The 21,775-nt window shown below is 38.2% G+C and overlaps 1 protein-coding gene across 3 annotated transcripts in view; it reads right to left on the bottom strand.

Moving 5' to 3' along the window:
- MYPN (myopalladin) overlaps positions 1-21,775 on the bottom strand; it is a 71,781-nt gene that overhangs the window by 15,624 nt on the left and 34,382 nt on the right. For all 3 annotated transcript variants that reach the window (XM_046943344.1, XM_421565.8, XM_040703176.2), the window contains 9 exons: positions 20,833-20,881; positions 19,061-19,208; positions 17,572-17,643; positions 17,244-17,385; positions 16,166-16,189; positions 14,002-14,118; positions 12,887-13,256; positions 10,238-10,822; positions 8,353-8,500 (listed from right to left, as the gene is read on the bottom strand). In XM_046943344.1, coding sequence (XP_046799300.1) covers positions 8,353-8,500; positions 10,238-10,822; positions 12,887-13,256; positions 14,002-14,118; positions 16,166-16,189; positions 17,244-17,385; positions 17,572-17,643; positions 19,061-19,208; positions 20,833-20,881 — 1,655 coding nt within the window. The remainder of the gene's footprint in view (positions 1-8,352; positions 8,501-10,237; positions 10,823-12,886; positions 13,257-14,001; positions 14,119-16,165; positions 16,190-17,243; positions 17,386-17,571; positions 17,644-19,060; positions 19,209-20,832; positions 20,882-21,775) is intronic.

The raw sequence follows: 21,775 nt of genomic DNA, 5'->3' as shown, positions 1-21,775 counted from the left end.
TAAACCCTTAGAGCACTGAATAGATAGGAAACTAGCATACCTGTGTATAAATGACCACTTCCAGATAGTTTTTTGTAATTATGAACATCTTCTATAATCCCTTGATGTCATCTAGACATCTCTCATTCTTAGCAGCACTGTTTTGCAAGAGAAGGTCTCATGTCAAGACCAAGAAACATTTGATTAAATGTGTTGCTATGACAGTGATCTTCACATGAACTACCAGGTTCAGTTTTTAATACCATACCTGTATTTATCCTGGGTATTGTGAAGCACTACAGACAAACCTGAATGGACTTACATGGGAGCAGATGCTTCCTAGCTATGCGAACACAGACAGCTGCAAGAATATCTTAAGTTGTTTTTTTATGACTTATGGGGAAATGACTGTCATATGTAACAATAAGCACATTGGGTTTTTTAGTCCTGCTTTCGTACAGTTTGTATGTCCAGTGCTTGCATTCCTGCTTCTGTTGAAGAATGTACTGGTCTGACTGCTGACATCTCTGAGAGCAGGCTTCTGTTTTACTCTATTTCTGTGGCAAGCATGAATCTTTGGAATCTCACTTTAATCTGTCAGATATCGTTGATATGATAAGGTTTTGTTGCTTAGCTGTATGGAGGATACTATTTGTGGCTTGGAAGAGAAATATCTGAGGAATTCCAGAAGTGTAATTCTCTTTTTTAATAGAATTTTAGAAACTAAAATTCCTACATTAAGGACAAAGCCTATTCTTATATCTATTCCATTTACTGATGAGCAAGATTAAGAAAGTTTGTCTTATCCCAAAGTCTTGTTGCTGGTTAATAAACTTCCAGAGATTCTAAATCATCACGCTTGCATCCTTGATCATTCAGCCATTCCATTGTGCTTTTGACTAATAGCTCCCAAGGAGTAAAGATGGAGTGGCATCACAAAATGCTAGCTAAAAATGTTTTTCTGAATTCTTGATGAGCTTGTGGAGACAGAAGTGACCAAAGGTTGAAAGGTTACAGGGGACCTCTGAGGAGCTGGGTTCAAGGACTTGAGGTAACAAATGTTAATGCATGGCAGCCATAAAGGTGAAGTAAGGAAAAAAAAGTTGGAAACTGCTGTGGTGGAGTAAAAAATTGTAGTAATATGTCTTTGATGCTGTACAGGTAGATGTTTAACACTTTCTTCATCTAAAATCGTTTTTGGGGAGGGTAAGGTCTGCTCTGGTAAGCATTGGGTATGTTAGGAAAAGGCCAGGCAGCTGGCATATTTTCCAGGTAGGAAAATACTTTCAAATTTATTTCTTTTTTTTTCTGGGAATGGAGTCCTTCTTTCACTCCTCCCTGTCTCTCTTATGCTTCCAGACTGTTGCTCCCACTCTGCTTTGGAGTAGTGCTTCTAATTGCAGTGGAACAGTGTTCACATGGAGCCTAAGTTGCTGGGTCCTCCCTTCAGGATGCTTCGAGATAACTTCTTTTCCTGTCACACTCTTCCTTCCACTCTGACAGGGACAGTCTGCTCTCTGATAAACATAGTCATGGAATTGTTTCAGGTAGAAGTGACCTTTAAAGGCCAACTGGTCCAACTCCCCTGCAATGAACAGGGATGCCTACAGCTCCATCAGGAGCTCAGAGCCCCATTCAGCCTGACTTGGGTGTCTGTAGGGATCCACTGCCCCTCTGGGCAACCTGTCCCAGTGCCTCACTGTACTTATCGCAAAACCAAACAGACTTCCTTACATCCAAATAATCTCTTCAAATATACCACTGCCAGTACAGCTTTGGCAAACGGGAACTTTCAAGATTGCAGATCTGTGTGAGTGTGCAAGACAGAGTGGAAGTCCGCCACTAGGTGGTACCATCCACATTCTTAGTAGGCTTTGTTTGCTCTGTGGGCAGGTCAGCTGCTGGTGGTCAGCAAACAGTCTTATAAAGTTTCAAATTGTTTAGGGTTTTTTGTTTGTTTGTTTCACACAGCATGTCTTTAAAATTTGATCTGTTAAAGTGATTTGTTATCTCAGTTAAGACTGTAAAAATCAGAGCTGCTCTTATTTCTGATCAACCAATACTATCATTTTTCCCTTGAGATGGCAAGAGCTAGTTGTACTGTTCTAAGGGGAAAGTTAAGCAATCAGTCTTTTAGCCTTAATACTAAGAAATGGTCTGCATATTTTCGGGAAGGAAGAATCAAGTAAGAATCTGGGAGTGACTACCATGTTTTAAGAATCAGCTTGGTCACCAGTAGGTCCTGCAGTCATATTTTGATTCTAGTCTCTCATAAACTAAGTAATTCAAGTGTAAATTCTGTGGCAGGCAGTGTACTGAAAAACATATTTGGAGGGTTTTTCCTTTCCGCTCCTTTGAGAACTTCTTAATATATTCCTTCAGATTGCTCATGCAGTCCTTAACAGCCGGGAACAAAATCTATGGCAAAAAAATTTCTTCTGAGAAAGGATTTCTTTGCCTGGGTCAGCCAATAGGACCTATTGATTCTATACAGTATTTTAAGAATAGAATTATTTTCAGTGCTTTCACATGCTTTGTGGCCTTTGGAAATGTGTATGTTAATTAAGGACTAATTAAGCTAGATGTAATCTCTTTCTCTCTTTCCTTTCAACCAGTGATCTGTCACATGATAAAATATTGCATATGTGGTAGTCCACCTGTTTAGATGTGTTAATTTTTTTTATGTAAAGAACCTTTAAAAATTGTGTAACTATTTCTGGGTATTGCTGATAACGATAGCATGATTATAAAGCTAAATACAGCATTTTTGATATGTTTCTCACTCATTGTGTCTAGAACTTCGGTACTGTTAAGTACTTTTCAAGGCCAACAGGGCTGATGAACAGAGGAGGTGATGTAACCCACAAAATTGTTACCCCAGAAACTAGACACAGTATATCCATGGTGACTTTATACTCTTGGGAGGCAACTCTGAGCTCAGATTAGAATAAAATGAATGAGGATGAAGAGCATTAGACATAAGTAATTATTTACTTTGAGGATGATGAGGCGCTGGATCAGGTTGTCTCCATCAACACTGGGCTCTTATCACTGGCTTCTGCACCACTTACTGTCTATAGAAGCCACAAGAGTAATTTTCATTTTTATTTTAAACTAAAAAATATTGATATTAGGTTTCTCACAGTGTGTTGTATTTGTCTTTAAAAGGCTAAGACTGAAGTGTGTTGATAATGTGCATATATGTTTGCACACACAAGACTAAATTAATGCTGCTGTTAAAATTTTAACACCAGCATATATAGATCAAAGAAGTTACATGAAACTTCTTGTAAAGAACAGAAATCCCTGAAGTAAGGAGAAACACATAATCGCATACGGAATATTATCTTCATGTTTTTTTGCTTAGCCGATAGATTTCCTTCTGGGATTATCAAGGACAGAAAATGGCTGTTAATATGGCTTTCTGAAGGACTGTTTTCATCACACAAGCCATAAAGCTATTTCTGATTATGATTACGTAAGTGTAGTAGGGCAAAGTGTTTGTGTTTGTTTGACATGGTTCACACAAGAATTTTGTCAAGTGAACAAGAACAACTCAATTTGGTCAGTGGGTACATTGTTAAAACTGGGCTAGGGTTCAGCATAATGAAGAGACTAAAGGAATGAGTACAAAGGTTCCAGCTCTGCTTTTGGATCAAAAATGTAGAGGGCCAGCTATGTTTTGGCAACTTCTCTGGAATGTAAAAATTGTTACGGTCAAGTAATCATGGAAATTACTACTGATGTAAAGGTTAGAGAAACTTTACTTGAATGATGATTCTGATATACTGTGTAAAAGCTTTATTCTGAGTGGTAAACTCATTGCCAACTCCATACAAGTTTCCCAGTTTAATCCCAGTGTTGTAACTTCTACTAGATTGGCTCTTTAGCAGAGTTATTCTAAATCCAGTTAACAATTTGTCTAAGAAACTGGCATGTATTGTGTCTTAGTGTCTGTTTCCAAGCTGTAACAACTTGGCTTTAAAACCTTCTGATTGAAGTCTCCTTTTTAGTTTGGGTTCCCTCTCTGTCTTCCCCCCCCTACACCACTGCCCTGATAGTCAGGATAAAAATACAGCTAATAATTTACCATTATCACTGAAGCAATTTATTACTTGCAAATGAATTATTTTAGCTCTCTTATGTGGCATAGAGCACAAATGTCATAGTATCCATGTGTAAATATGAACACTTGAAGAGTCTAGCTATTCATCTGTGGTACACAGACAATTGTCAAAATACCCATCAGCTCAAAGTGATTGAACAAGATGAAAACAGAAGAAAAGGCAAATGAAGTTTATATCTCCAACTCCCACAGCCTTTTCAGCTTAAAAGCACGAGGAGCTCAGGATTCCTCCTTTAGGTGATGAGTTCTTCAAGCCAGGATCCTTTACCAGAAGCAGAATTATTTGTACTTTGTTGATTAGATCCAGGTCTTGAGAAGCCATCTGCAAGTGATTATTTAAGCACTCATTACTATGATTATTGGGAGTTTAAGCCTATTATACCAGGATCTTTTTGTTTCTTTGGGTTCTTAAATCCCTTTTCATTTCTAGTTTAGAGCAAACAAGCTTCAATGAGGACTCCATGGGAATTAATTCCCACCTGTGGTCCAAAATTACCTACATTTGCTGACTTCAGTATATGATGGTTATGTTTTTGAGCAGGCTTTTTGGAATATTCAAATTAAGTATAATTAGTATGCTCCAAGGAACAGACTTTTTTTGTGATTCTTGGGACCTTTCTGCTGCTGACTTAGTATGGGAGCTACAAGGAAATGATTCTGTGTTGAAGTGTCAGTGGTGATGTGGTCTGTGTGATGAACTGGGTTCTGCATATGGTTCTAGAGGCCATGCTATGTAATAATCTGAAAGCTTTTGGACAAACCCTGCATACGTTTTACTCTCAAATTGTGAAGTATTCATTAGCAAAAGTAAAGAATATACATATGGTGGCTGGGAATAATGGCATTATTTTCCAAACAGCTATAGCTTTACTCTTTGTCCTAAAAGTAAGGCTGTGACCACGCTGCTGTCTGGGTCTTGCATAACACAACCAAAGAGCAGTGCCACATGATGTTCTTCACAGGAAATGACATAGATATGTGGGCACAACTTACTATTCTCTTTTTTGGGAGGGGTGAAGGCTTAGAAGAGGCATAATACCTTAATGTTTATTTTTGCACAACTAATTCCTTTAATTTTATTGCACAGAATTTTGAAGTTTAATTTACCCCCATTTTCTATTTTATATTACCTGTGTAGTAAATCTTTAAGGAGATAATGTCATTCATTTCTAGGATTTGTCTGCAAAGCATAATTTCCTCTTTTGTCCCATTTGTGTGAAGACTAGATGCTTTCAACCAGCCATTTAGAGTAGTCACTTTTCATTATAGATCTCTCTATATATTCTTTTCAATCTCAAATTGTCTGCCCCTTTCTTCCCATACTTATTACTGATTCTACGTGGCATATTTTGACTGAATGTTGTGAAGATCTTTTATTGCAAGGAAGGTGAAAAGGCCCAATGAGCTAGAGTGACAGATGTGGGGAAGGGGACATAATAGTGGCTGTGCTCCTTGCTCATCAAACAGCACAGTGGCCTGGATGCTTGCTGAGCTTATGAGGCTTGAATGTTTTGTTTCACACGATTTTCAACTCAGTTTCCAAGAGGAACCTCTAAACTCCATTCTATCAAGGCATTATGGAGGTAGAGATGAATGGACAGGGAAGTTCTTGTTCTCTTTGTGCATAAATACTGAAATATCCAATAGAGTGAGGAGAAGAATCCAGGTGTTTGTCCTTGTTCCTAGGCAGGAGAGTCCTTCTCTTTCTCTGAGTCCCTCTTTGTGTCTCTTTCTTTTCTCCAGCACAAAATAGAAGAAAGAATTCTAGCAGCTTCCTCAGACAACCCTAAGCAGTAAGCTGAAATGTCCTGCTACGTGAGGGCCTGTTCCACACTGTCTGAAACTCTTATCTTTTGTTTACTGAGCTGGAAAAGGTGAGGGGGACTTTAAGTCTCCTCATCAGGAAGCTCTTCTGAAAGGTGGAATTTCTAGACTTCTATCCTGCTGATATAGAATTGTCTGGATTACAACCTGGAATGATACAGTATGCAGTAACCACTGGCAAGGAGTTAGGTTGTCCTTCTGGGAGTTAAAAGCTGTAAACTTGACTGTCCTCAGATCAAGAAAGAAACTGAAAGTCTCCTGTGTCTTGGGATTTGTCCTAACCTCTTGCTGCAGTTGGATAAAACTGATATTCATTTAGTGCATCTTCTGTTTGAAAGAACTGAACAAATCTGATTTCAGATGTTCAGAATAACTGAACCACATTTTTTTCAACACTCCTAACTGTACAAAGTTTCACCTGGCAATATAACATGCTACCATCCACATAAGTTAGAAGAATGATGTTTTTTTTCTAGTAAAAATGACAGCTTGTTGTTACATGTGCTTGATCAAAACTGCAGGTAGAATCCTGGCAACATGGTATTTGTATTTCTTCCTGATGATCATAGCTGTACAAATCTGGAGACGAACCTGTTCTGTTTTATGCAACATCAGCAGGATTACCAACTACATCCTGATTCTGGATTTCTTTGGTGGTGGTGATGAATGATGTACTGGATGAAACAGAAGGAGTACATCTGGATTATTAGATACCATGCTGAGTGCATAATGCTGACACATAGGAGAATCTTGACTTGTAAGCTAAACACTTCATGTGGAAGTCAATGATAGATAATAAATAGGGCATCAGGATATAAATCACTCATTCTTTACTGCGATTTATACAGTAATACAAAAAAAACCCCTGTACTTTAAGATACAGATGGCCATCTGCATTTTTATTCTGGGTGATCTATGCATGATCTGCAGATACAGTCAATGAGGTCAGATGCTGCTACTGAATATAATAAGGCTAATGCTATAGGACACCTTCTATAAGCAGGGTATTTTGAAATTGCAGGTAGAAGATGCAAGGAAGCCAACAGTTGAGGATTCTTACTGGATGTTTAACTCCATCATCTCTTACACAGAGTAGAATTGCACTTCTATTCACTTTCTCTTAAATATTATTTTCTCGCATTATAGAGATCAATTTAATGCAAATGTGCAACATATGGGATGAGAATGTCTCACTTTAAAATTTGTTTTAACTATGAGACAAAACAGGACAATCTGATGCAAATCCAGCTCTATAAAATATGATTCTCATATTGTTGCTTTATAAATGGCAAAGCAATAGGAATTTTGAGTAATGCTATGCAACTAGACTCTTTAAATAATCACTGCTTTCATTGAGGAGAAAAATTAGACTTCAACTTTTTCAGTGTTTCAGGGATTTTTGGAATTAAGTTTTTTGTTTGGTGTCAGTTGGAATAGTAATTAAGTATATAACTTCTGTGTCAGCAGGTAACTTTGATGCTAGTGGTGATAGTTGTTTCTGAAGAGGTTACCATGCAGTGAACTGCAAGACTGATTGCTGTTTCACAGTAGCTTCCCATATCATTTCTCTTGCTATCAGAGCAAGTACAAACTGTAACACTCATGACTCATCTGCAAAACACAGTGCTTGCCAGTTTTACTTAAAGTGCTTTGGTGTGATCTGTCAGAAGGGAAGGTCAAGAGCAAAAAAAACTCACCCCAAAACAGGTATTACACTACAGTTGTTCAGGGAGGATAACTTATTCCAGAAGTTCAGTGTCTTTTTGCTTATCTTTGGATGTTCCATGTCAGAAGGGCTAATGAATGTGAAAAGTTCCCTTACTGACGGGATCAGGATAAACCATTACTTGCTGTGTAAAGTCTGTGCTGGTGGGATGATTATAGAGGGCTCCATGGCTGAGGTGAGAACAGCAATCACCTCTGGCCACACCAGCTATCTGGAAGTACTTAGCACACCCTAAAAGGGTGAATGAACCTGACTTGCCATGATCTTAACCTCAAAATATTTCATTTTTAATTTTTGTAATTTTATAGACATTGGCCAGACTGGTGTACTTATTGATTCTATTTCAGAATGAATTGATCAGTACTTCCTTGAGCTTTGAACAACTCGTGAAGTGGAAAAATGAAATCCAATGTGCACTAGCTTCTATGAGAAGAAAAGTTTTGCATTCCTACCATTCCCTGATAGAGATTATCAGACATGGAAAATGCTGCAAAGTCAGAAACTAAAACTTGTAGAGCTGCATCCCCTCATATTTCCCTTTTAAAGCTTCACTTTGCTATCCCCAAGCAGTACTTACCACGAAAGCTGACTTTGTGTAGTAGTGTAGGAGCTTAACTATGTAAGCACCATTTCTGCCACAAGTTGTTACACACTTTTTTCACAAGAAAAGGCCCTTAGTAATACTTGATTTTCTTACCTGCTGGCTACTTTGCTGATTAATATCTTCTCTGAAATGTAGTTTTCTCTCCAGGTCCTTTACAAGTGCAGCTTTATTTTCCCGAATAGATTCATCTGTTGGTAACTGCAAAGGCTTTGGATTTTTCTTTGTTACTCCCGGGGTTGAGCTATTAAAAGAAAATTCTTATATGCATACTAATACACATGTGTTATATCAGACAGGAGAACATTAAGCTTCAGTTGTCTGGAAAACCTATTTACAGATAAGCCAAAGCACAACATAGGATTTGATTTTTTTTGGTACTTTTTTTTGTGATGTTTTTCATTCTGATTAATGCTATCAAGAATTAAATACATTTTAAAGAGAATAAACATTATAGTATTATAGTAAAGTTGTAGGTTCCACTTTGATGTATCCTGGGATGATGTTGCAATGAATTGTTGCCATGATTACACAATGAGTAGGTTTTACTGTATCATGCAATAATTTAGAAAGCTAGTACAATTTCCTATTGATCTTTATTTCACATCTTCAGTGATCACTTACTCTTTCTATCACCTTCCTTCGTTTCTCTCTTTTATGACACATATGCAAATCAGTTCTTTTAATTTTTTGTAGATGTAGCATGTTTTCTTTTAGTGAGGTCTGAAAATAGTAATCTCCAGATTGTCATTTAAGAACTGAAACACAGCAGCCACACAATATTAGAGTGCAATGTTCTCGTAGATTTCCAGTAGCTAAGATCTTAATAACAGGAGGTCTAGGTAAAAGGCATGACTGACCGTTGCTGTGCAAAGTGTCTTCCTTGTGCATTGCTCTGCAGGCATAGTAACCTCTGAGATTGGAATCTTAGTGTAAGGAGCTCTGGTTATATAAGAATTCAGCACACATGGGAAAGGTAAAATGTAGCCAACTGTTAAACTATCTGTCAGGCATATTGTAAGGATTTACTTGGTAATGCCTTTGTAATGGTTTATTTGGTATGACAGGCAAAGGAAAGCACCTTTTGTTATTAATGCAAAAAGAGAAGTGCTGGAGCACTTGTGCACCAATTCTGAATGGGAGGAAGGGTAGTGGATGAGTAATTGCATTTCAATTTTGCTTGCTGCTGCAATGTTATAATAGCAGGACAAAGACCAGAGTTGGGTATAGTTAAAACCTGCAAGCTTTATTGTGTATGCCTGCCTAGAATGGCAGGGCCATGAAAGATTCCAGGCATCTGCCACAGGGTGATTATGATTACCTACCTGTGCTGAGCAATCAGGACATGTAGGAGCAAGGATGCAACAATGGCTTGAAGCCAGGATTTCCTGGCACAGAAAGTAGTGAATGCTGTGTATTCAGGGGCGCTTTTTCTGTTGTAACTGCAGATCTATGGATGTTTTATCAGCAAGGTGAGTAGGACACCATGCTTTACTGATGGCTATCACTAACTTGAAGTGTACTGTTAGTAAAAGTGGGAAACATCGCTTGCTTTGTGCAGAATTTGGAGTTGTAAGAATGGAATTGTATACATCTACAGATGCTAACCATGCTAACACAGAATTCAGTATGTGCAAAAAGGATAGTAATTTTAAATCTGCAAGTGAAAAAGGAACTGTAAAGGCCACAATCTTTCTAGCACATCAGCACCCTGATTTGCTTGTATGGTGCTAGCCGTTTTGTCAAAAAATCATATGCTGTCTGTCAAATAAAATATATCTGTGCAAACCATTAATTCTTCTGAGATTTTCTAGGAGGCTTTAAGTACAGAAAGTATTGCAACCAGAAAAATTATTTTCCTTTCCACTATTTTATGAATGGACCTGCATTTCAGGAAACTCCTCACTGAACCTTCAAACAGAAATGCATCTTAGTTTCCCTTAATGTCTCTGCTTCTGTATGTACAGTTAATACCACTTACGTGACTGGTGTGCTTCTGGGCAGCCCCATAGCGTTGGTTGATGGCGGAGAAGGAAGTGAAGGAAGAACAGCGCTAAGGAAAGCTACTGGATTCTGAATCCAGCCAGTTGGGGAGACAGGAGCAGGAGTCACACTCTGTGGCTGGAACTGTTTTACACTGGATGTAGACAGCGTTAATGGGACCGTAGATTCTTTAGGGCTTGGTGAAGACTGTTCACTTTTGCCTGTAAATCCTCCCGATGACCTCGATTGTACAGGTGGAGGATTTCCTGTGACATTTTCCCTGCTATTTGTTCTTTGAATTCCTTGAGAGACACTGCTGAATATTGTCACTGAGGAGCTAGAAGAGGAAATGATAGGTGGTGTAGTCTGTGGTGGCAGGAACTGCTTAGGTCGGGTATAGCTGAACGCTTGTGAAACAGAGGCTTTGCTTTGCTTGTACGTGGTTGAGGTGGACTGTTGATTGAGTGAAGTAGCAGAATTCAGTAAAGTAGTGTTGAATGACAAATCTCTTGAAGATGTCTGATGCACCTGCTGTTGCTCAAGCAAGACCTGGTTGTGAAGCTGTTTTAACTGCGTCAGATCACTGCATAAGAAACAAAGATGAGCGAGATTAGTCATAACCCTGGGTGAAAACCTGAGCGTACTGACTATGTTTCTGTATGTAAATTGCAGGAGAAAAGACCTATGTCCTGTGATACAATAACAGTTAAGTTGCTAAATGACATTTTCTAATAGTATGAGAAGAGCCTTATGCTAGTTGGCTACTGAACTTTCCGTCCTCCCTGTTCCTTGCTAGGATAATGATCAAAGTGCTTTGTGAATTATTTGGCTGAAGATGGTTCTTGCACTTCAAGGTATTAAAATATAATTAAAGACCTTACCTGAAAATATTTAAGGGCTAGCATTGTCCTGTTCTGCTATGTATTACTTTAGTACACCTTTGTGTTTAAAAATAAAAGAGGACTGGGTTTGTTGCAAATTCTCATTCCAAGCCAGGATGCAGTTATTCACCTCCTGCTCAAGTCAGTTCTGAGAACATTGTTTTGGCTAATAAGGCTTTGTGATAATCCACACTGACATTTGATGACAGGCAGTAGTGATCAATTAAAGAGTAGTCATGCAATTGTTATTTCTCAGATGTTATCTACTGTATGTTGTATTCAAGGCTTTTTTTACTTTGCAATTAAGAATAAAATCCTTAACAAAATAAGCCACTTGGCAATGTAATATGTATATGGAAATACAGCATATGAAAAATACTCTAGCTTTCCCCTTCCAAAAAAAAACCCAGAAAGAACTTAGAAGAAAATGATCATGTAATGTGTTGTCCAGTATTAATACTGCCAAAAAGTGAGAAATATAGAAGCAGAAACTAAATGGCACTGCCAAACCATGTACATGAAGTTAACCAAACTTTTTTATTTAAAGGAATTATTGTTTCTATAATTTACTAAAAAAAAAATCACATTGAATTCTGGTTAAGCTAGGAATTTCAGGCCTCCAAAACTAGGAAGAGAATACAAGTTGTGCAATCCTGATTTTTGTCTCCTTCACATACATCTGCATTACAACACACTCCTTTGTTACAGCTTGTGTGTTTTTCCTGAGAGAAATCATGGTTTATGGACACAGTGATGCAAGTTGTGGCCAACATAAACACCGCTTCTGCTCACCTCTTAAACATGCTGTAGCTCTGCAAGTCAGTAGAACTGTGAGGCTGGGCTTCAAAAGTAATAATAAAAAAGCACTGCTCCAGGTTCTTCCTCTGCCACATAGTAAGTTATTTTCTTGTTTGTAATGTTTTGTCCTATGAAATTACATCCCTGCTTAAGAGCATCAGTGACTTTATAAAGTCATTCCCTAGCCTTTAGTTAAAGCTGCTCTCTGTTTAAGAAGTGTGCTCTTTGTTAAGCTAGATTTTGGAGGTTCTTAAAATGCTGGAAGGATGCTTAATACACTGCAGTGTATATTCCAGAGATTTCTCTGTAAGAAAATTACACAACTGTTCAAAATCTTCCCTTGGACTCAGTGCACTAATCATTCAGGTGCTTTTTAGTTCAATTGATTTCACATTACCAAACACTAAGTATTTTATCTGGTTTTTTTTTTAGGAAAAGTTGTGTTTGTAAGACATAGTCATGAGGCATGGCCTTTGGGGCTATGGTTTCTAGCTAGTTGCTTGCCCATACTGTGTGCAAGACTGGAAAAAATACTTTTGGCAAAACTGCATACTGAGAATTGAGTGAGATATATCTGAAAAGCCTGCTTCTATTTTGCCTGCATAGAAGTAATATTGTTATCTGTTCTTTGCAGTTGAAAACAGTGTGGAATTAAACCTTAAAGGTGTAAGTATTTTTTTTAATTTGGAGAATGCTTTCCTCAAGAGGGATATACAGAGAAGTCCTTCTCTTTAGAACGTGCTTTCTGAGAGCGCAGTTAATTAGACTAACGCTGTGTGATATTGCTTGTTCCAAGTTTGAGTCTTGTGCCTTAGTGCAACAGTCTCTTGGTCTATGAATAGACACATGATGATAATATCATAATATTAGTGTATTATTATGTATAATATGTATATGTAAAATATTATTATGTATAATAATACATAATATCAGTGATGCTCCTGAGGCTTAGAATACCTTTTACTTACAGCTTTGGTTTAGCCAGTACTGGAGGGGGTTCCTTGGATGGTGATGTTGGCTCTGGTATTTTTACTGGCTGTCCATTTATCTTGTCATGAAAATAGCTGGGTCTGGTTTTGTTTGTAGTGCCAAGTCCATCTTCTGGTGGTGATTCACTTCCTTTATCATCTTCAGGCAGCTTGAAGTGCACACGGAGACCTATCTTGGAACTTGATCTGGGTTCATTGTGGTTCACAAGAACGCCTTCAAGTTTAGGTTTGGGGTTTTCACTTCCTACACGCTGGGAAGGATTATGTGGGGGTGACTGATTTTCAGCAGCAACTGAGTTGATTGAACTCATTGTGTGAAGGGCAGCAGCATTATTACTGTCTTCAGATGCTGAAATAACAAATATCAAACTTTCGATGATAAATCCCATAAATCATGGTGAACTGAAATTAGAGCATTTACAATTGGAAAAACGCACTCTAATGTTTTTTGCCAGCTGCTGGAAGGAGTAATTTGACTGTATTCCTTTAACAATGAACTGTTAACAAAGAAATATTGGAAAGGGGGAGAGGCAGGAGGAGCCGCCAGAGCCCTAGTTTGGAAGATCCAGTAGTGTTCTACAGCCTCATCCCTGTGCACCAGTGTCTTTGAAATATAGACTTTGTTTTCACAGAATTCTGACTCATTAGTTGTGGAGAGTACTTTCACAGACCTAGAGTTGAATTGGAGTCAAGTGTGCTGTGTTTTTTTTTTTTGTACTGGTTCTTGGCTCGCCTATCTGCTTAGTGCCCTGACAGTATGAATCCTGTTGGCAGTATAAAAGAATCTGTTTGGAAATTTCCTCCTTTGGCTCAGCACTAAGGGATGTTTGAAACAGCCGACTAGACAGCCCTTCAGGTTCCAGAATTGGCTATTGCACAGGTCTTAAAGTTAGCAAGAGCCCTGTTGTGGGAAGGGTTGTGGGGTATTAATTACCTAATTCCTATTTCCTTCACATTTCCAACTGGGGAAGGACTCTCTGAAAAAGACACAACCTTCTGTATTTCTGATATGGATATGCTCCTTGAACCACACAGTGCAACAGCGTGCCCTGCTTGTATTTACTAGCAAGCAGAGGACTAAAGCAGTCTCTTACCTTTGACACTTAGCTGAGCTATACTAGATACTGTGCCATACTTATTGCTTGCAGTACAGGTGAAACTGCCAGAATCTTCTGAAAATACTTCAGCAATAACCAGAGTACAAATTTCCTCTGCAAAACATCAGAGCAGTATTATTACTTGTAATGAGCATACATTGAACAAACACACAAAGCTTTGACTACCATAGGGACATTACATTAAGGTTTTCCACCTTGTTCGGTTTGATTTTTGTTTCATCTTTATTATCAGTTTTGGCAGCCCTTGTGTGCAGCAGCTGTTATCAGCATTGTCTGCAGCAACTGGTACACTCTGTGCTCCAGCATGCCCAACAAAAGTGGAGAACAGGTGGCAGCAGTGTTTGGAAAACATCAGAGAATGTCCTCCTAATCACATGAAGTAGACTTTCTCTGTGAAGAACTTAGAATTGAATTTGGAGAAATACAATGCACTCTGTTCACAAGACACTTAACTATATGTATATTTGCAAATTGGGAGATAAACTGGGAAAATTCAAGTAGAGTCACTCTGAGATGAAAAAAGGCAAGACATATTATGGCCAGCGTTTTTCAAAAGTACTAGTGAAGATCTGCAGGTAGAGGCCATTGTGATGATTGTGCTTTTAGAAAGTTGCTTTTTCTCTTCTCTGTGAAGAAAGCTCTTGTGGGTGTGAAAAATGTGACTGCAAAATTTTGTTGCAAAAATTGAATTTATGTCCTGAAGACTCAATTGAGGATTACTGATTGAGCAGTATCTGACATCCAGGCAGCAGTACCAGCTGGTAAATACCTATGATGATGCATATGAACTAGATGATCTCCAGAGGTCTCTTTTCAACCCCTATAATTCTGTCATCCTGTGATTTTTTTACATCTTTGGGTATCTGGGGAGAGGAGGGAGCATCTAAAGGGTGCCAAAACATGAGCTGATAGCATTTTTTGTTTAGTCAGTGACTACTTTGCTACCATTTTGCAAGAAATATTCCTTAAGCTTCACAGGATTAATATTTTGAGTATTTCTGTAGAAGACTGTACCACACTTAAACATGATTTTCACGTCATCTCCAAGGAGAATCGAGTAGCACAGAAGAGGTTATCTGCTAACAACTATAGAGGAGTAAGTTTATTATAGTAGTAGGATTATAAGAACTAGTTTAAGGCCTTATAGTATCTAGTTTATAGTACTTGGATTTGCCAACCACTGCATGCATGGAAATCCAGATTCCTTCTGAATGAGCAGCAGGTGATGAGGCAGTGACAACTGCACCCAACTGGTTACCCACTAAAAACTGCTTCACATTACTCAGCAGTGATGCCACTGGACGGTAAAGGAATGGCATTGGTAGGTTCTGGTAGAAGCTCAATTTATTCATTCCTAAATCTAAGAGGCACAGACATTGCAGAGAGAGGGATAATCCCATAAATTTCCTATGAGTCTATTTCAGGACACTTTGGGGGGTAAAAATCTTTTAATATGGCAAGGAGAAGTTACCCAAGTCTGTATTCCATGATTGGTAATTTTTTGTCTCAAGAGGGGCTACTTTATTTTTAATAGTGAAAAACATAACAGAGATGGTGACTATTTTCTGGAGAAGTAATCAAAATCTGTAAGACTCCTTTGCTCAAATCAATCAGAGTAGTCGGTGTTCTGCTCTGACCCTTAAAGTGAGCAAATCCAGTCACTTTTTTAGGATTTGCTGATATCAGGGGTGGAACACCTGATGTGATACTCTCGTATTACAGTGGTAGGGAGCAAAGGGAATGGCTGACATGGCTAAACATCTGATGCAATATTCCCAACTGGTGAAGTAGATAAAAATAGCTCAGTCCTACATCATTTGGTGTACTTCTGAACCTCAGATGTAGGGGACCCTCATACATTAATGTTGTTAATCCTCAGCACGTAAACATGTAATGGTGAGGTCCTAAGACAGAACTGGGTCAAACCTGAATGGAAACATTTTCTTCAAAAGTGATGTAGTTACTTAAGTCATGTGTTTATTGAACATTCTACAGTTAAATATATCTGACTAGTAGATATAGGATGTGAGTAAATTAAAAAATTGTTTTAATTAAATTATAGAGTTTAAATGATTAATATTTTGTGAGGTTAAATCACCGTAGTGGTATAATAAAGTGTGAGCTTTTTGATGATACTCACCTGGTTCAGCCATAGATCGTGGTTCTAAAAGGAAGAAAAACAGAATTAGTACATTAGAAGATATCAGCACGGTTTACTAACAGCTGTCTTGAGACACTTTTACACGTCTAATTCAGCCTTCACTGACTTTGGAATCGTCACTTTCTCTGTGGCTTCTGGTAAAGAGCACCTCCATCTGCCATGTCTTCCACCCAGCATCCACTGAGTTTGCCAATATATTGTTTTTTCTTGAACGCAACTATACAGCCTGATCTTCTCTATGATTGAGTACTCCCTTTAGAGCAGTGTTCTGTTTAGGGGGTGGCAGAGAGTTAAGCCTTGTACTCAATGATATGTCAAATCCATGGTATGTTACGAACACCTCTGAGCACTTAGGAACAGAAAATTCTGCAAGGAGATTTTTGCAGTCTTTGTTTTGCTTCAGTGTGTGTGTGTGTGTGTGTTGAAGATGATTTCTGAAGCTATTATGCACATGAAATCAAGTTATGATAAAACAGCCTTTCATTTCGGTTTGATTTAGTGTGATATTTAAGGGTTTTCTACTGAGTTTTAGCAATTTCAGCATTCTAATGACTTATGTGAAAACCAGACATTTCAGCTGTATTAGAAAAGAGGAATAGAAGTATTTATTTACAACCTATCATGTATTATGTGCAAACAGGTACATGTGAGAATGTGCAATGCTAATTTGTACATCACATTACTTCTGTGGAGAAGTAAGCAATCCCATCTGCAAGAACTAGTATAGTGGTACCTAAGTAAAAGATAATGCACTTCATAGGCAACAGAACTCTACACAAATGGGGCAGAAAGAAAAGGAAACAGCAGAATTAAGGCTGAGTTAGAAAAGGACATTAAAGTATAAAGGAGATCAAAGCAGAACGCTAAACAATGCAGTAGTTTAAGGGAATCTGAGACAAATACTACCTGTCAGTATGCTGTTCAATTCATCCACAGTTTTGGCTTCTGGGACCCAGATTTGTTGCTGTAAGCATGGCTTATATGGCTCTTAGCATTGTAATAAGAAACCCAGTGCTCCTACATTAGCAGTTTTCTTGCTTGCCTATAAGAAACCTACTTTTCTGTAATATCCGAAAATCTGGAGAATCTTCTATCAGTGTTCCTTCTCTATACCATTCAACCTTTGGGGAAGGTGCTCCTTTCACTCGACATTCAAAGACCACAAGCTGCCCCTCAGAAGCTGAAATATCCTGTAACATCTAACAGAGAAAATGAATACACCCAGTCAGTAAATGTCTTACTAAACTAGAAGTAATACAGATTTCAGTAAGGTTTCATAAAGTTACAGGAATTTCTTAAGGCATTCAAGTATTTGCTTTCACAGCTGGAAAGTTTTCTCTCTCTATAATTTATCTCTTAATGAAATATGTCATGAAACAAGTTACCTTTGTAAATACAGGAGCAGCAACTATAGGCCTTCCATCCAATCCTTGCAAATAGTTAGTGGGGCTTTCAGCCTGTAGATTGCAAAATATCACATGACGTTCAGGTAAAAAGAGGATATTTTTCCATATGTAGGGGAGATGTGACACATCCTTTACTATCTAATTAAATAACTTGAAAATGGAAAGGCTGAGACACCCCCCCCTCTTGATTTTTAAATGAAGTGGGCTTCCTGTAAAAATTCTGTTCTAGTTTAAATAATTTCTGGGACTGAGTAGTGGAAAAAACATCAGTTTTAAAAAGCATTGCTATTATAAAATCCTAGATGAGAGAATTATTCAGATGGTGTATACTAGAAACACAGAAAATATAGGTTCTGAAAGAAGAGAATACTGGAGTGAGTGTCAGATTGCAAGGCAAATATTGTATGGTCACTGAGGAGTATAAAATGTGCGTTATGCTCATGGAATGATACAGGAGAGATTTTTGGGAAGTGAGGTCCAGAGCAAAATATACAATGCAGTGAATAAATGTTGCTCCACTGTTGACTATTTGAAAACTTGGTTATATTATTTGATTAGTGGAATTTCTCTTCTCAATTGAAATAGAAGTTGCCCTAGAACACCAGCATTAGGGATTCAGCATCTCAACGGGACACAGCCAAATTTTATACATGGTGTTTTACAGGCCAGGAAGCTTGAACGTGGTAGTAAGTTTTAGGGATGATGATCATATTTTTTTTACTTAAGATACCTCTGTCAAAATGTATTACAGAGGCTTAGTTCTGTTTTCTTTGTAGTCAAACGTAAAACTGCATTGCTTCATCTATTCTATCACTTTTTGCTGGTTGCCACCTACTTCTAGGCTGTAAACATTGCAAAGGCAGCACAGAGGGAGTTTCTCATTAACTTTCCAACTACTTGTAAATATTTTGCAATTTAAAAATAAGCATCACTGTTCTTTCCTATTAAGGAAGAAATCAGTTATGATTATTCTGATAGCTTGGAACAAAAAGGTCCAGAAGTGCATGCTAACATTAATGAGAAACTGCTGTGGGAGTGGGAGAGGAAAAAGTTATAGGCTGCTGGTATTGAAAGTGATTGAGTCAGTCTGCGATGTGAAGACGCCAGTGAGCTGACTTACGCTTCCAAGTGCCCTTCACGGCATGCAGTGTCTGACCTGCTGGAGTGCGCACAGGCTTCTGCCTCTGGCTGAGCTAGCAGCAGCTGCTCCTTCTGCTCACTGCTGCAGAGATGCCTGTACCCAGGGATGAAAGATTCCCTTCCCTTTGCCAGGTGGTAAAGGTTAGCTGGCAGCCCGGAGATCTTGTCTGCATATGCAATTACTACACGGCTGCAAGGTTTGAAGCTGAAGTACAACAGCAAAGCACAAGCTAGAATATGCTGGGATTCTGAGTCTTGGGCTGTGCATTAAGAACCATCTTAAGAGCTTGCTTTTGATTCTTGAAACAAAACATATTGTCTCCCCTACCTGATTAACTGGTGTAGGCACAGACTGGATAGGTACAGACACAGGCTGAACTGCAGCTGATGGTGCCTTGCAAGTTTCTTGAGGCTTGGTTGCAGCTCTGGTGGCAGGAGGTGCTACCTTCAAGGAGGTGTCAGCTGGCTTTAGGTTGCTGTATAATATTAACCAGAAAGAAATTCTTTAACTGGAAGCTAGAGCTACATTTATTTCCTTTGGTTGTGTCTGTATGTGTCAACCCCGGCATCACTTCTGAGATTCAGTTCTGGTACGTACAACCAGGTAAACTTCACTTTGTAAGAATCAGCCTGCATATCTTGACATTTTAATCACTCATCTTGCTCAGATACTCCAAATGTAATAAAATGGCCTGGGTTAACCAAGCTGTAGCTTGGAAACTACTATTAGCTCTGAGTAGCATGAAAGGGGCGATGGCAGTTTCTCTTGCACTGCTCACTAAGCTTGTATGCGGATCTGGGCTCATAAGGTAATGAAAATACCGTGGTCCACTTAGATACAGATTCAATAATTCCCTGATGAAAAGTTTTTTTTTTTAAAAAAAGAACAAATGAGAGGGGTGTGTTTTCTGACCAACATGTCACTGTATGGGTTGACAACTGTTCACTTCCTCTGTTTGTTCCTATTATGGAAGTAAAAATTTTGACGACTTCATCTTCTGCTGAAGTAAAATGATGCAGAGAATTAAGAAATTTAAAAAAACAAAACAAAAAAACCAAAACCTCTCATTTTGAGGCATGTGCCAGCTAATCTGGAATGTACCACAAATCTCTATAGGAAAGCTAGCCTTCAAACCCCAGGAGGTAGTCTGAAATATCACATGCATCTGAATACCTATTATAAGAGCTGGAAACCAAGCAAAAATAAAAAAGACACCTTGATTATACCTATGCCTGATCTTTCAGAACTTTACTGTTCGAGGACATCCAGCTACAATGTCAGAACAGCATTCTTGTTCTTCCCTAAGGAATAAAGAATGTGATACATTACTTCAAAATTGAATTATGTTACCAGACTCAAGAGATGCTGTTAAGTAATCAGGATAATGATCAGAATTAGGATCAGGATCAATACTACATTAATCACTAATGAGTTAAATGAGGAAAAAATGCTATTCCTGAGACACTTGGAAAGTTCTGAGCTAGAACAACAGGAAAAACTTAGCAGTTGATCCCTAAACCTGTGAGATTTTCTTGATCTTAAATTTTTATATGATACCTCTAAACTTATCACAGTCCATAAATCTGGTATCTTTTATGACTTTGAGGTAAAAATCACCTAAGATAAGACTTGCTTTTATGTCAGGCTGAAGTAATTCAATCATACTGCAATGTTTCGTATTTGTGATTTAAAGAAAATGCCTTATTCGTGATAAATTATGGGAAAAAAAACAGCGCATAAGTCTGTCCATTTAAAATTTGCTTTTTATGAAGCAGTGGTTGCATTTCATGTTGAATTAGTGCATACATAGGAGTTGAAAATAGTGACTATTTTGGTTTTTGACCTGTCTGATTCCATTTCCATTTAACAGAAGAACTTTGATTTTGAAAGACAAACAGCACTGGATGAGATTCTAAATATGCAGGGAATTGATTTTGTTTAGGAAAAATAAAAACAATTTTCCAGATCGTAGATTACACTTGACACCAAACAAAGCCCAAGGAGAAGCTTGGAAGTTGCAAAACACAAATGGAAATATCTACATTTGTGGGTTTTTTTAGCTGTAAAAAATAAAGAAATGTAACTTAGTTTAAACTTACTGCTCCATTTCGTCTTTGGTTTCACCTTCAGAGTCAGAAGAAGAGGCTCCTATGAAAACCCCAAAAGAAAGAAAAAATATTTTAGTGGTGTGGTTTTTGGAGGATTTTATCTAAGAATCATACAGACCAGTATTAAGAATTCCTCTAGAGCGTTTAAAGACTGTTGCATCAGTACTTATTACGAAGGTACGCCAAAATGCAAGATCATGTTGCAGTGGAAGTGAAGCATGCTGTTCATTACATGCTGTGCAAGATGCAGAACTGCTGTTGACATAAGACAAATTTAGAATGAGGATCAATTGAAATAAGCAAAGCAGCATCTGTGAGTGAATTCGTACCTGAGTACTCCTCGGATTCTATTTAAAATGCCACTACTATGATTAGTCTTTAATTGCCATTCTGGATCAAATAAGAGCTTTTCTCAAGCATCTGCTAGAAGAAAAGGAGGGGGGAAAAAGGACACCTGGGATCATAGCTATTATTCATACATTGGTATCTTGTAGCACAGTTTAGAGAAGATATCAGCATGGTTTACTAACAGCTGTCTCCTTGAGACATTTTTACACTTCTAATTCAGCCTTCACTGACTTTGGAGTTGTCATTTCCGCTGGTGCTTCTGCTAAAGAGCACCTCCATCTGCCATGTTTTCCACCCAGCATCCACTGAGTTAGGTAAAGGCAGGCCTTGGCCTCAGTGTTAAGGACTAAGAAACCCCTGCCAAGCGCAGACATCTCTCTTTAATGTCAGGGGCAGTGCTGATCCTAAAAAAGGATTTGTCCTTTCACTGTCAGATTAGAGAGGTGAAGGAAGAATAACGATAGAGCGAAAGTACTCTTGTATGAAGTGGGGTATGTGCTTTAATTTATGGATGGTCACACTGTTGTCAGTGATGTTACTCATACTAATATATTTATGTCTGAGAAACAAAAAAAAAAGGAAAATT

Source organism: Gallus gallus, chromosome 6 (genome assembly GCF_016699485.2).
Source record: "Gallus gallus isolate bGalGal1 chromosome 6, bGalGal1.mat.broiler.GRCg7b, whole genome shotgun sequence".
NCBI lineage: Eukaryota > Metazoa > Chordata > Aves > Galliformes > Phasianidae > Gallus > Gallus gallus.
This window is presented reverse-complemented; position numbering and strand designations above follow the sequence as displayed.